Source organism: Scyliorhinus torazame, chromosome 10, assembly GCF_047496885.1.
Source record: "Scyliorhinus torazame isolate Kashiwa2021f chromosome 10, sScyTor2.1, whole genome shotgun sequence".
Taxonomy (NCBI): Eukaryota; Metazoa; Chordata; class Chondrichthyes; order Carcharhiniformes; family Scyliorhinidae; genus Scyliorhinus; species Scyliorhinus torazame.
Window position 1 is genome coordinate 233,636,360 of NC_092716.1, and position 14,340 is coordinate 233,650,699.

The following is a 14,340-nucleotide window of genomic DNA, read 5'->3' on the forward strand; positions in this document are numbered from 1 at the left end:
GAAGGCAAATGGAATTTTGTCCTTCAATGCTAGAAGGATGGACTTTAAAAAAAGAAGGTTATGTTGCAGGTGTACAAGGTGCTGATGAGGCCCTACCTGGAGTACTGTGTACAGTTTTGGTCTCCTTACTTGAGAAAGGATGCACTGGCACTGGAGAGGGTAGAGAGGGGATTCACTCGGTTGATTCCGGAGTTGTGAGGATTGGCTTATGAGGAGAGACTGAGTAGGCTGGGACGATACGCATTGGAATTCAGAAGAATGAGGGGGAATCTTATAGAAACAGAAAAATTTATGAAGGGAATAGATAAGATAGAAGCAGTGAGGTTGTTTCCACTGGCGGGTGAAATTAGAACTAGGAGGCATAGCCTCAAAACAAGGGGGAGCAGATTTAGGACTGAGTTGAGAAGGAACTTCTTCACCAAAAGGTCATGAATCTGTGGAATTCCCTGTCCAGTGAAGCAGTTGAGGCTACGTTTTTAAGGCAAAGATAGATAGATTTTTGAACAGTAAAGGAATTAAGGGTTACGGTGAGCGGGTGGGTAAGTGGAGCTGAGCCCACAAAAAGATCAGCCATGATCTTATTGAATGGTGGAGCAGGCTCGAGGGGCCAAATGGCATACTCCTGCTCCTAGTTCTTATGTAGATCAGTATAACTGCGTCAACTGTGGCTCAAGAGTAGCCCCCCTGGTTTGGAGTCAAAATACTGAGAGTTCCGTCAATTTCTGGTCAATTGTAACCTGTAGGATGTTGCTAGTCGGGGATTCAGTGTTTGTAAGGCATTGAATGTCAAGGGGAGATGGTTAGATTCTCCCTTGTTGGAGATGGTCATTGCCTGGCACAAATGTAATTTGCTACTTGTCAGCCAAAGCCTGGATATTGTCCAAGTGTTGCTGCATTTGGACATTGACGACTTCAGTATCTGAGGAGTCGTGAATGGTGCTAAACATTGTGAAATCATCACTTCTGGCCTTATGATGGTGGAAATGCCATTTATGAAAGGTGGACCTTGGACACAAGGCTGAAGAGCTCCTTCAGTCATGTTCCAAGACTGAGATGATTGACCTCCAACAACAACAACCATCTTCCTTAATGCTAGGTATGGACTCCAACCAGTGGAGAGTTTTCCCCCTAGCTCCAGTTTTGCTCGGGCTCCTTGATGCCATACTCAGTCAAATGTTGCTTTGAAGCAAAGTTTTGATGAGGTCAGGAGCTGAGCGGCCTGGAGGAACCCAAACTGAGAGTCTGAGCTGGTTACTGCTAAGCAGGTGCTGCTTTATAGTGCTGTCGCTGACGCCCTTCCATCACTTTGCTGATGCCTCAGAGTAGTGGGGTTGGATTTGTTCTACCGGACATATCTGGGTATTTTTCTACAATTCCGGGTGGATGCTAGTGTTGTAGCTGTATTGGAACAGCTTGGCTAAGTGAGCGGCTAATTCTAGAGCACGAGTCTACTGATGGGATGTTGTCAGGATCCATAGCCTTTGTTGCTGTGGATTCAAACACCACTCTGCTGACCTTTTCAGAGTTCTTATGTACAGAGTGGCACTTAGGGCACTCCAGTCCACCACAGCAGTCTGTACTGTTAGGGAAGTGAAATTTAGGTATGTGTCCTACTCACAATGATTATCTGGTGACTGCTATTTGGAAGTGTACATGTACGCGCATCAACTCTGACGCCTGCCATGATTGTAAAGCCAGCCGACAATCTTAAGAGTTGATCTAACAGTTCCTGCTGGGTGGGCAATGGGAGGCACCCAGTTCCTTTGTGCATTTCTCAACGCCCACAGTTTCTCTTGCACTGATTTCAATGCTCACGTGCGAAGAATAGACATTTGGATAAGGCACTGGAGAGGGACTGTGGGTTGGTAGGAAAGACAGGAGAGGAGAGAACAAAATCTTTCAATCAGCACCCACCTAATCGAGGAGGTAGCATTCTCTTTAACTCCGGGATAGTGGGAATAGGGCCGTTGCCGTAGCAATGTGCAAAGATAGAAGCTAGCTGCTGATTGAGGGTATCATTCTGTAGAAAGATGCAAAAAGATCAGTCACAAACAGGAAAGCAGATCTTAAAATGTATCAATTGTTAAAATAACTACCAATTTTTCTTTCAGTTGAATGCTGTTACTTGTTTTCTAATCTAGCTGGATTTAATTATTCTATAGGGAAAAGTGTAGGTTATATATGCATCCTAACTCATGCCATCCCTGGGCCAGTTGTATCACATACATTATCATCGCAACATTGAAAGCATTCTACCTTGCTAACTCTAAGAATGTCAAACATCAGTGGAATTCCCTCGTGGATCAGCTCCTCATTGTAATCCTCCTCTTTGATGGCAGTGAATTCCCGTAACAGGTAATGCATCACAGGATAGCTGCACTGATGGTATGAGGTCCTCAGAGACTCAATCCACACATGTAGTTTCCAGGGGACACCTGCAGGATTAAACAGAATGAGAACTGATGCGACATTTATCCTTTACTCTACCTCTCTGTCTTTTCACCCTTTTGCTGATTAGCTTGACAGTGCTCCCGCATCCAAATATGTAGGTTGGAATTTTCCACTAGTTGGAATTCTCTTTTCCCGCCAGCATGCACCCCTGCCTGCGGGTTTCCCGCGTGGGGTGGCTTCAATAGGAAATTGAATAGGAAGGGTTGCCTTCTCCGCGCCGGCCCCGCGTAATGGCGGAGACCTACAGGGGCCCGGTGCGGAGGAACATAGGCCCCCACCGGGCTAAGCACCCCACCGATCGGTAGGCCCCTCCCCGGAGGCGGATCCCCCGTCTCCCCCACCAGGTCGCCCACTGCAGCCAGAACGGTGAGGTCCCACCGGGTCAGACCACACGAGAACGACGCCGGCGGGACTCGGCCGAACTCAACGGGTACTCAGGCCATCGCGTGGGGAGAATCGCCGGGGGGGGGGGTGACCGGAGAATCGGCGTCAGAGTGGTGTCGCATGATTCGCGCCCCCCCCCCCCCCCCCACCCCGCCGATTCTCCGACCCGGCGTGGGGTCGGAGAACCCCACCCGTGGCCTTTTTTGGACGATCCGCTGCTTACAGAGGGGGACGTAAAAAAAAATGGGTGTAAAAAAAACTTCAGGATAATATTTGAAGAAGAGAAGGAGGACCCGTCCTGGTGTCCTGGCCAACATTGATATTTTGCTATTTTGAGACCTCATGTACAAATATTTTTATTTTTATATTTTAAAAATCTTTTATAAATTTTAGGGTACCCAATTCATTTTTTCCAATTAAGGGGCAATTTAGCGTGGCCAATCCACCTACTCTGCACATCTTTGGGTTGTGGGGGCGAAACCCACGCAGACACGGGGGGAATGTGCAAACTCCACACGGACAGTGACCCAGAGCCGGGATCGAACCTGGGACCTCGGCGCCGTGAGGCCGCAGAGCTAACCCATTGCGCCATCGTGCCGGCCTTCATGTATAAATATAATGCTGAATTTGTCCCTGTACAAAAAAGTGACCACAATTCACACGTAATTTATTGACTGTGAAAAATTCTGGATTATCCTCAGGACATAGGAGGAACTTTATAAATTATTATTTTCAGGGTTTATGAGTGAGCTCTTTTGTTAGATTCAGAACCTAATGCGGCAAAAACTGTGAGAGATTAAGAAGGATTCTGGTTCAATCTTTGACCTATGTTGAGACCATTCATTTCAGCAGGGACTAGAAGTGTTGTTATACCTGCCTCAAGAAGGAACTCCACTGGAATTCGCCACTTTGTGATGCCTCATGGAATCCAGGCTGGAAGGTGTGAATGTGGAGACACTGAGCAAGCTCAGATTCAAGCTCAGCTTTGAAAACCCTTGAGGTTAAAAAGCCTACTAAGGGGAGATGGTAGTGTAGTGGTAGGGTCACTGGATGGGTAGTCAAGAGTCCAAGGTTAATTACCTTGGGACAGGGGTCCAAATCCCATCACAGCAGCTGGTGGAATTGGAAGCTCGTCTCAGTAACGGTGACCATAAAACTATCATCGATTGTTATAAAATCCCATCTGATTCACAAATGTCCTTTAGGGAATGAAACCTGCCGTCTTTATCTGGTCTGACTTACATGTGACTCCAAACCCACAGCAATATGATTGGCTCTTAACTGCCCTCTGAAACAACCTTGCAAGCTACTCAGCTCATGGGCAATTAGAATCATAGAGTCTCTAGAGTGCAGAAGAAGGCCATATGGCCCATTGGAGCACCCGGAGGAAACCCAGCCGGACACGGGGAGGAGGTGCAAATTCCACATAGACAGTCACCCAAGGCCAGAATTGGACCCGGGTCCCTGGTGCTGTGAGGCAGTGGTGCTAACCACTGTGCCACCATGCCACCCCTAGGTCTGGGCAATAAATGCTGGCCCAGCTAGCGACACCCACACCCCCTGAAAGAAAAAAGACAAATACACTCACTGTCTAGAATTACATGCGTACCGCAGGGATCAGTTCTGGGTCCTCTGCTGTTTGTGATTTTCATTAATGACTTGGATGAGGGAGTTGAAGGGTGGGTCAGTAAATTTGCAGACGATACGAAGATTGGTGGAGTTGTGGATAGTGAGGAGGGCTGTTGTCGGCTGCAAAGAGACATAGATAGGATGCAGAGCTGCGCTGAAAAGTGGCAGATGGAGTTTAACCCTGAAAAGTGTGAGGTTGTCCATTTTGGAAGGACAAATATGAATGCGGAATACAGGGTTAACGGTAGAGTTCTTGGCAATGTGGAGGAGCAGAGAGATCTTGGGGTCTATGTTCATACATCTTTGAAAGTTGCCACTCAAGTGGATAGAGCTGTGAAGAAGGCCTATGGTGTGCTAGCGTTCATTAACAGAGGGATTGAATTTAAGAGCCGTGAGGTGATGATGCAGCTGTACAAAACTTTGGTAAGGCCACATTTGGAGTACTGTGTACAGTTCTGGTCGCCTCATTTTAGGAAGGATGTGGAAGATTTGGAAAAGGTGCAAAGGAGATTTACCAGGATGTTGCCTGGAATGGAGAGTAGGTCTTACGAGGAAAGGTTGAGGGTGCTAGGCTTTTTCTCATTAGAATGGAGAAGGATGAGGGGCGACTTGATAGAGGTTTATAAGATGATCAGGGGAATAGACAGAGTAGACAGTCAGAGACTTTTTCCCTGGGTGGAACAAACCATTACAAGGGGACATAAATTTAAGGTGAATGGTGGAAGATATAGGGGGGATGTCAGAGGTAGGTTCTTTACCCAGAGAGTAGTGGGGGCATGGAATGCACTGCCTGTGGAAGTAGTTGAGTCGGAAACATTAGGGACCTTCAAGCAGCTATTGGATAGGTACATGGATTATGGTAAAATGATATAGTGTAGATTTATTTGTTCTTAAGGGCAGCACGGTAGCATTGTGGATAGCACAATTGCTTCACAGCTCCAGGGTCCCAGGTTCGATTCCGGCTTGGGTCACTGTCTGTGTGGAGTCTGCACATCCTCCCCGTGTCTGCGTGGGTTTCCTCCGGGTGCTCCGGTTTCCTCCCACAGTCCAAAGATGTGCAGGTTAGGTGGATTGGCCATGATAAATTGCCCTTAGTGTCCAAAATTGCCCTTAGTGTTGGGTGGAGGTGTTGACTATGAGTAGGGTGCTCTTTCCAAGAGCCAGTGCAGACTCAATGGGCCGAATGGCCTCCTTCTGCACTGTAAATTCAATGATAATCTATGATTAATCTAGGACAAAGGTTCGGCACAACATCGTGGGCCGAAGGGCCTGTTCTGTGCTGTATTTTTCTATGTTCTATGATTGGCCAGTTTTGAGACTTCCATGAAACCATATTCTTAAATCTGCTCAATAAGAGAGATAAAGCTATTTTAAAAAACTATCATCTCACCAAGATTCCTCAGTTCCATGGTGACGTCGAGGTAGCCATGTTCAGCACTGTAATACATGGCTTCTTGTAAGGCCTTCATTCTGGCTTTGCAAAGTTTAACCTGTCCTTCACTTATACCTGCAGTGCTCGAAGTATCACTCTCAACTCCCTCCGCTAAAATTTCTTCCAGGGAGAGCACATCCGTTTTGGGGACTTGGGGTGGTGTAAGCAACTTTCGCAGCACATTCCTGGTTCATGAGAAACAATGGCATAAACTTAAATATTAAATCAAAGCATAATTTTATTGTGTTTCTTTTTTAACCTCAAAATCTGCAGAAAAAAGCAAAATACAATTTGTTATTCTACCTGCAGCTTAGTAAGTTGTGCACTAGAGATCACAGAATTGTTACAGTACAGGAAGAGGCCATTCATCCATCGTGTCTACACCCAATAAGCAACTCACTTATTACCATTCTCCCACCTTCTCCCCGTAACCCTGCAATCCAATAATAATCCAATTCCCTTTTGAATCCTTCAGTTGAATCTGCCCCCACCACACTCTCAGGCAGCACATTCTAAACCCTAACCACTCGCTGTGTAAAAAGTTTTTGTTCTTCATGTTGCTTTTGCTTCTTTTACCAATTATTTTAAATCTGTGTCCCTCTTGTTCTCGATCCATTCACGAGAGAGGGAACGTTCTCTTCCTCTCCATTCTGTCCAGAACGCGCGTGATTTTGAAAACCTCTATCAAATCTCCTCTCAGCCTTCTCTTCTCCAAGGAGAACAATCCCAACTTCTCCAATCTATCCTCATAACTGAAGTTCCTCACTCCTGGAACCTTTCTCCCGAATCTTCTTCGCGCTCTCCCTCATGTTTTCACATCCATCCGGAGGTGCGGCGCCCAGAACTGGACCCATTCTCCAGATGAGGCCAAAATATTGAATGTTTTGTTGATGAATACTAGTCTTTAAGATTAGCTGATGATTTAGGGTGTGAAATGGTGACGCTAATAATAAATACAATAGTCTTTGGCATGCTCAATGGTCAAAAATGACACAAAGGTCATTCGATTCTTTACATTGCAGAGAACTGCCACTGGTAAATAACTAAATGTTGCAAAATGGAGTATCCCGCCAGTGGAGAATTCCGCCCCTGATCTATCTGAAGAGTTCTGATGGCCTCATCTGAATATTGTTTTTTTTTTCTTTTTCCGCTGCTGACTGACCGGTGACATTCACCGTTTTCTGTTTTTTGTCGAAACTAATGAGTGATTTGTGTGTGCACAGAATTCTGTGACCGACTCCAAGCTTCTGCATTTATTGAGAGTAGAATGATTGAGGGGCCGACCCGATTCAGGTGTACAAGAATATGAGGGGCAGCTGTTCCTCTTAGCTGAATGGTCAGTTACGAGAAGACACAAGTTCAAGGTGAGGGGCACGAGGTTTGGGGGGAATCTGAGGAAGAGGTTTTTTTCCCCAGAGGGTGGTAGTAGTCTGGAATGCACTGCCTGGGAGGGTGGTAGAGACAGGTTGCCTCACATCCTTTAAAAGGTACCTGGATGAGCTCTTAGCACTTCGTAACATTCAAGGCCAAGTGCTGGCAAATGGGATTACGTAGGCAGGTCAGGTGATTTTCATGCATCGTGCGTCTCGATGGGCTGAAGAGCCTCTTCTGTGCTGCATTGTTCTCGATAATATTTCTTACTAAACAGCAGTGACTACATTTTGTGCTTGGAGACATTTGGTGGTCATGTATTATGGTTTCAGAACAGACCCCAACATTTGCTAGGACACCGGACAGAAAGCCAAATGTTTGATTTGATTTGCAAGACTGTGAGGAAAGGATACTTTGCTCCAGGAGTGACTGCACACACAAATAGGGATATAGTATATTGAAACAAACTTTGTTACTAACATAGTATTAAACTCACTTTAACGTTACACAAGAAATAGCTTACAATTACTAATTAAACAAGGTTTAACAATTAAATGAAACACTTTGACTCTTAACTGCTATTTTTTTTATCTCCATTCACACAAAATCCATCTCAGGTCAAAATCCACTTTTAAATACAGTTAGAAAACACAAGAATTCTAGCTGTATAGAGATGTCTTGGAGAAGCTGCTTTGAGAGAAGGTCTCCTTCAGGAAACAGCCTGCAGATTCTTGCTTGTGTCAAACTACTGTTTAACATCCCAGCATTTGGCAAAAAGCTCCTGTTCCCCAATCTAAACTGAGACCTAACACCTGACTGCTTCAGCTCCCGGCTCCTTCCATTAATTGCATCATCTCTATCCCACTAACTGGGTTATGACCATCTTACTAAGGCTAACCACAACCCCTCCATTGCCTAAACCCCAGGGAACCTTCATTCTATAAACAAAATTCTACTCGCCTTATTTAGGTAAACACTATACATGGTTCAAATTAATGATGCTCTTACTTTTAAGATGCTTTAATTATCCCTTCTATAGCCACAGTGTCTGCCTATCTTTTAAATCAGGTTTTTTTTAAACCTTACTGGAATAGTGACATGTACACACTAATCTAGGCTTTTAACGATTACTGCACCAAATACATATAACACAATATATATCTACAATTCCTACATTAACCACATATGAAAGATGGAAAACTGTTTTGTTGATGCTCAGGTACTCTAATCTTGCGCCCCCATGTCCCACAGCATTGAATCTGCAGATTTCTGAATATATCTCAGTGTGAGCAAATCACATGTAGTGACAAGTGACAGGATCTTGTGTGTTTTTACCACTTTCATACTGAGTGAGTCCTTCTTGGCAAACAGAAGAAATCCTCTGCTTCAGGCCAAAGCTAACAAAGTTGGCATGAGTGATACATGCATTCAATTTAAAACTGGGATATTTTACACCATCCCAAAAGATGTGGAATCCCATCCGGTCACCCCAACGTCCCAGCCACAAACAGTGTGCTGGTTACCTGTGTCCATGAGCAGCGGCATGGCTAAAGCAGTTCATGTTCTCATGTAGCACCGATGTCATTCCATTCGTGTCAAGTGCGCTCAGTAGGGGGTCCGCACCTCTGCTGAGCAGGAGGCTGACCAGCTCGTAATTACCTAGACAGAGGGAACCAAGGTGCAACTGTTACACTCAAATAATGTCACAGGAAAGACACACCGGGAATTATTCTCTGCCAACTTACTCCTGCACATGTAGAATATTGGGTCACTCTTCGGAGAGGTTGAATATTTGGTTAGATTTTCTGGTCTGATGCTGATACATTGGGACTGGGGAGTGCTTTGAATTGCTGAGAAAATCATGCTTAGCTATCATTATTTATGGAACTCTAAGACTGAATGCTACTTGGGCAATGATGAGAAAGGAGCTTCTGATTTTTAAAGGTCTTAAGTATGTGTTCAATTTGATCCGGTAGAACTTTGCATAATACGTCAGTTTTGCTGCTTTTTTCTGGTTGTATTTATTTGTGTGGGGGCCGGTTTAGCTCAGTTGGCTGGACAGCTGGTTTGTGATGCAGAGCGAGGAAACAGCGTAGGTTCAATTCCTGCACCGCCAGAGGTTACTGATTAAGGCCCCGCTTCTCAATCACGCTTGAGGTCAAGTGATCCTCAGATTAAATCACCACCAGTCAGCCATCATCCTCAAAGTGGACAGCAGCCTATGGTCATCTGGGACTATGGTGACGTTACTTTATTTATTTTTGTTTTTTTGTACTTATTTTTGGTTATTTAAATATTCATTTGGCTGCCTTTTCCTTTCCGGGGAATACTGAAAGCTATTGGTGCCAGCACTTTCCACCTTCGCAACATTGCCTACCTCCACCCTGGCCACAGCTTATCTGCTGCTGAAACCCTCATCCAGGCCTTGGTGACCTCGAGATTTAACTATTCCAACACACTGCTGGCTGCTCTCCCACATTCTACCCACCAAAAACTTATGGTCATCCAAAACTCTGCTGCCTATGTGCTAACTTGCACCACATACAGTTTACCCATTATTCCAGAGCTGTGTGGCCTACATTTAGCCCCCATTAAGCAATGTCTCCCCCTTTCCAATCCTACCATGGCCTTGTGTAGCCACCTGGGTTGGCCACTTCCCGACTTAAAATGGAAAACCGCAAAGGCTGAAGGGAAATTCAGCCAACACAGGCAAAGACTAGCAAGTGCAGAAATCATGTATATTGAAACCTGCAAAACAACCAGACAGCACGGAAACCAGCAGCCATCTGCATAGTAATGCACCAGCCATCTACATAGGAATGTGCGATTCCCAGGCACAATGGCAACAGTTAAGGTGAATAAGGCCAAGCCAGACTCCTCGGCACCAGCAGGAGCCAAGAGAAAGGAAGGCCAACGGACATTTAGGGACCGCCCAATGATCAGGGAACAACTCCAGTATTGGAGAAATCGATCCAAGTGATCGAAACGCAGTCCAATCACTTGGAACCAGGTACGGGGTCCACCCCGAAGGGCGGGAAGCCACTGGGGACTATAAAGTAAACCCCCCAAGTTCAAATAGGTCTTCTTTGACAGGGTCACTCAGCAACTTGAATCAACCTGTGAGAGTGACCTGTCCAAGCTGCCGCATCAACCAAGTAAGTCTCAAGTCAACGCTCGCTACGAGATAGGCGCTCCTAGCTACCAGTCCATACCAGCTTTTGAATCCTGCAGACTCAGGACCTGAACGAAAGCCCATTTGTTCCCTGACCTGGTGGGCCAGTCTGAAGCTAAGTATAGGCCTTTTAGTGATAGGAATAGTCTAGAAAGTAGAGTTTATGCATGAGTAGTGATTTACTGTGTATAATAAATGTGCTTTGATTTGAATCTTACTAAATGGTGTGTTAAGTTATTGATCAGTACTTGAACTTGAACCTCGTGGCGGTATCATAAAGATACCTGGCGACGCTAGAGCAAAGGTTAAACAAACAGAGCAAATTACGAATTAAGAGCCAACCAAAAGTTAGCAACACTTGCCCCCTTCCTAGCTCTGGAATCCCCTCCAGTTCCACGTTCCTCCGAGGAATCTGAGCTCCTCTAATTCTGGGGCGGAGTTCTCCAGTTGACCAGCCGCGTGTTCCTCGGCGGTGTGCCTTCGCCAGCAGCGGGATGCTCCATCCCCTCCACCTGCCAATGGTATTTCCCATTGCGGCCACCTCACAGCGCCAGGAAACCCGCAGGCATGGGTGCACTGTTGGCGGAATGGAGAATCTCACCAGCGGCGATGTCTTAAACAGCCCTGATTTGAATCAGTCCACCATTGGAGGCCATGCCTTCAGCTGGCTGGACCCTAAATTTTGGATTTCCCTCCCTCAACCTCAAAAACAACCATCGACCATCAATTACCCTCTGCATCCCGCCACTAAGCCAATTTTGCTTACAATTTGCCAAATTGTCATGGATCCCATGGGCTCTTATTTTCTTGATCAATGTCCCATGTGGGACCTTGCCAAAAGTCTTACTGAAGTCCATGTAGACTACATCAACTGCATTACCCTAATCTACACACCTAGTCACCCCCTTGAAAATTTCAATTCAATTTGTTAGACATGAACTCCCTCTGACAAAGAGATTAATTCTGTGCCTCAGAATCTTTTCCAGTATTTTCTCTGTTAGATTCATAAGCCTGTAATTGCCTGTTTTTTTTTCTACTCCCTTGTTGAATAATGTTCCCACATTAGCTGTCCTCCAATACAGAAGCCTAGAGTACATCTCATCAGGCTGGAGATTTATCCACTTTTAAGCATGCCAAAATCAATAATACCTCCTTCCTCCCAATGCTAAGTTGTTCTATTATGTCACAGTCTCCCTGATTTCTGTATCGATTTTGTCCTTTTCCATGATGAACACAGATAGAATACAACGGTACTACTTCTGGGAACAAAAAGACGACAGTGTCTGTAGTGATATTCAGATATCAATGATCAATGTATCTAAATGTAGTACAATCATTTCAACACTAGATGGCTCACAGTCAGATACTATAAGAACTGATTTCCCGCCTTTTCTAAGTCAGATGACATCAGAACAGTGAACAAGCAAGACATAGAATAGTTAGAGTGAGAGAAGTTAGGACTAGTTTGTTATAATAGTGTATAGTTATATAGTTATCTGTATTGTACTTTAATTCTTTATTGTTAGTTTAGTATTAAGTAAAAGTACTCACAGTTTATTATTTTATTACTCATTAAATAGTTCATCTTTCACCAAGAAGACTATTGGTCATTTTATCATCCTGGTGGATTCAAGAGTAATATGTATATTTTAGATAAGTCATTGTTTAAAATATAACAGTGTCCATTCTGGTAAAACGTTATGCAGCTGCACACATCAGCAGGGCTAAAGCAAGAATACCAAGTCCCATGTCATGTCACCAATGGTTTCCTCCACTCTAAAGAGCATCTGTTTTTAGCCTACAACTCTATCTCACTTTCCTAAGATGTTCCTTAAGCTTTTGGTCATCTCCCCTCATTACTTTTTATGTGGCCCTGGGGTGAATTGTACAGGGGTATGGAATACTCTGGCCAATTTTAAATAGGGTTGCCCTGCAGCGATACTACATTGGAAATAACCCCCCCCCCCCCCCCCGCCCCCCCGGCGCCCCCCTCCACCGCCTCCAGAGCTGCCGACCAATCTGATTGACCAGTAACTCGGCGGTCCCAGCAGTGCCAGAAGGCAGTAGTGGTCATTGCTGGGACTACAGGCAGCTCCCAGGAATGAAGAAAGTGGATACTAGACTTGAAGGTAAGTCCAGCATATTGATCGGGCAGGTTTGGAGACTCCAAAAGGGGGGGGGGGTGGTAATGGGGCAGGGGAATGGTTTTAAAGTCTGTGGGGGTCAGCCAAAAAGGGATATCATTTTGGTTTGGGGGGTGCAAAGGGGTAATGGGCCTCCGCAAGGTGTTGCATTGTGCTTTATAATGCTTCAGTGCAGCACCTTGGAATATTATATTGTGTTCAAGGCCCTATATAAATGCAGAATGTGGCTGAAATAAACCCAAGCTTAATTTTTCCTTCCCAGGGTCCAGCATAACCTGCTTCTCACTGGGTAAACTCAAGTGAGGGCCAAATATGAAGATGTTTCAAAGTTTATTTTTAATTAAGAGACCCATGTGTACAGAGAATAATCACTCATCTAACAAAATGCTGTTTTGTACACTTTTTAAGCTTATTTTTCCCAATGTAATTCTCTTTAGCTCTTTCCTGATACAGAGATAGTTGTTCCTGTAAGTTTTACACAGCATAGAGATGTGAAATAGATTAGTGTTTGAGGACAGTCCCTTCACTCTACTATACGGGACCTTTCATCGTAAGCACATCAACAGATGGTCAATAAACATGAATATACCGATCAACTGACTGATGGCCATTACTTCCTGGTAAAGAGATTTATGTTGAAGAATAACTTTTGAATGTTAAACTATCAGCCGAACAAAGTAAAAGGGCTGGATTCTCTGTCGGCGAGATCCTCCGCTTCGCCCGCGGGTTTCCCGACGCTGTGGCGGTGCCCACAATGGTAAACTCCATTGGCCAGCTGCCGGGACGGAAGATCCAGCTGCCAGTGGAAGAGTCGCACCAGACGGGATGGAGAATCCCGCCCACAGTACTTTGCCATGTTTATATAGTGGTTGACCCTGTCCAGCAACAGGGAATCAATCCGATGACGTCTATTAGAATAGGATAAACAGAAAGGAGCTCACCTTGGGCATTAATTAACCCCCTGTCCCATATTTCAGTACAGACTAAGTAGAATTTTTAGTCTTATTATTCAGAATGTGAATGGGCCAAGGCCCATAGTGCATAACACCAGAGTGAAGAAGGGAAGATCTGGAAGTAATAGTTGGGTGATGCAAAGATTGAGTTGTGCAAACCTGAAGGTTGTAGGAGGAATTCTCAGTTTGGGAGACCCTGTTCTCATGCCAGAGCTGAAATGCACCAATTTTACAATCTCCTTGCAGTCATAAAGCGGTATGCAATTCAGTATTCCACGCCATGGAAATTTATGCATGGCGTGGGAGAGGACAGATTACAAAGGAATCCGGCTAATGGGCCGCCATCTTGAGTGGGCAGCCCGATAGCGAGGTCCCGTGTCCAACCATCCCGCCCCCGCATCGCAAATCAGCTCCGATCCCCCCACTCATCATCCCCCTCCATACAGCAACCGCCCCACCCCTTTAATGTCCAAGCAGAAAGAGGATGAACGATCTCCCCCGTAACACCAGGTCATTACTCCTGCCTCATGGACTCACCAGCCCATAGCACATTCATGTTGATGTCACACACAACCATCTCAAGGGATATCAGTGCTCGTGCTCACACACACACCTTCTGATCTCCAGCAACCTCATCTCCTCTCGAGCTCGTTTACTCATCCTGCCCAAGGCTCTACTCACCACACGCTGGCATGCGACCTGCTCACACTCTCCCGCTCTGACTTTCTCCTGGACAAGCTCGTGCACAACAACAGCGAGAGGTCCAAGACCGGGGCAGGACCATCGCAAGTCAATATCCCCACA

At 45.4% G+C, this 14,340-nt stretch overlaps 1 protein-coding gene across 2 annotated transcripts in view; it reads right to left on the reverse strand.

Moving 5' to 3' along the window:
• abtb2b (ankyrin repeat and BTB (POZ) domain containing 2b) overlaps positions 1-14,340 on the reverse strand; it is a 389,054-nt gene that overhangs the window by 22,370 nt on the left and 352,344 nt on the right. For both annotated transcript variants that reach the window (XR_011933118.1, XM_072466583.1), the window contains exons 10-13: positions 8,791-8,926; positions 5,855-6,081; positions 2,257-2,435; positions 1,915-2,020 (exon numbers count right to left, since the gene is read on the reverse strand). Coding sequence is in view for 1 of the 2 variants with exons in the window: in XM_072466583.1 (XP_072322684.1) it covers positions 1,915-2,020; positions 2,257-2,435; positions 5,855-6,081; positions 8,791-8,926 (648 nt within the window). In the remaining variant the exon portion in view is untranslated. The remainder of the gene's footprint in view (positions 1-1,914; positions 2,021-2,256; positions 2,436-5,854; positions 6,082-8,790; positions 8,927-14,340) is intronic.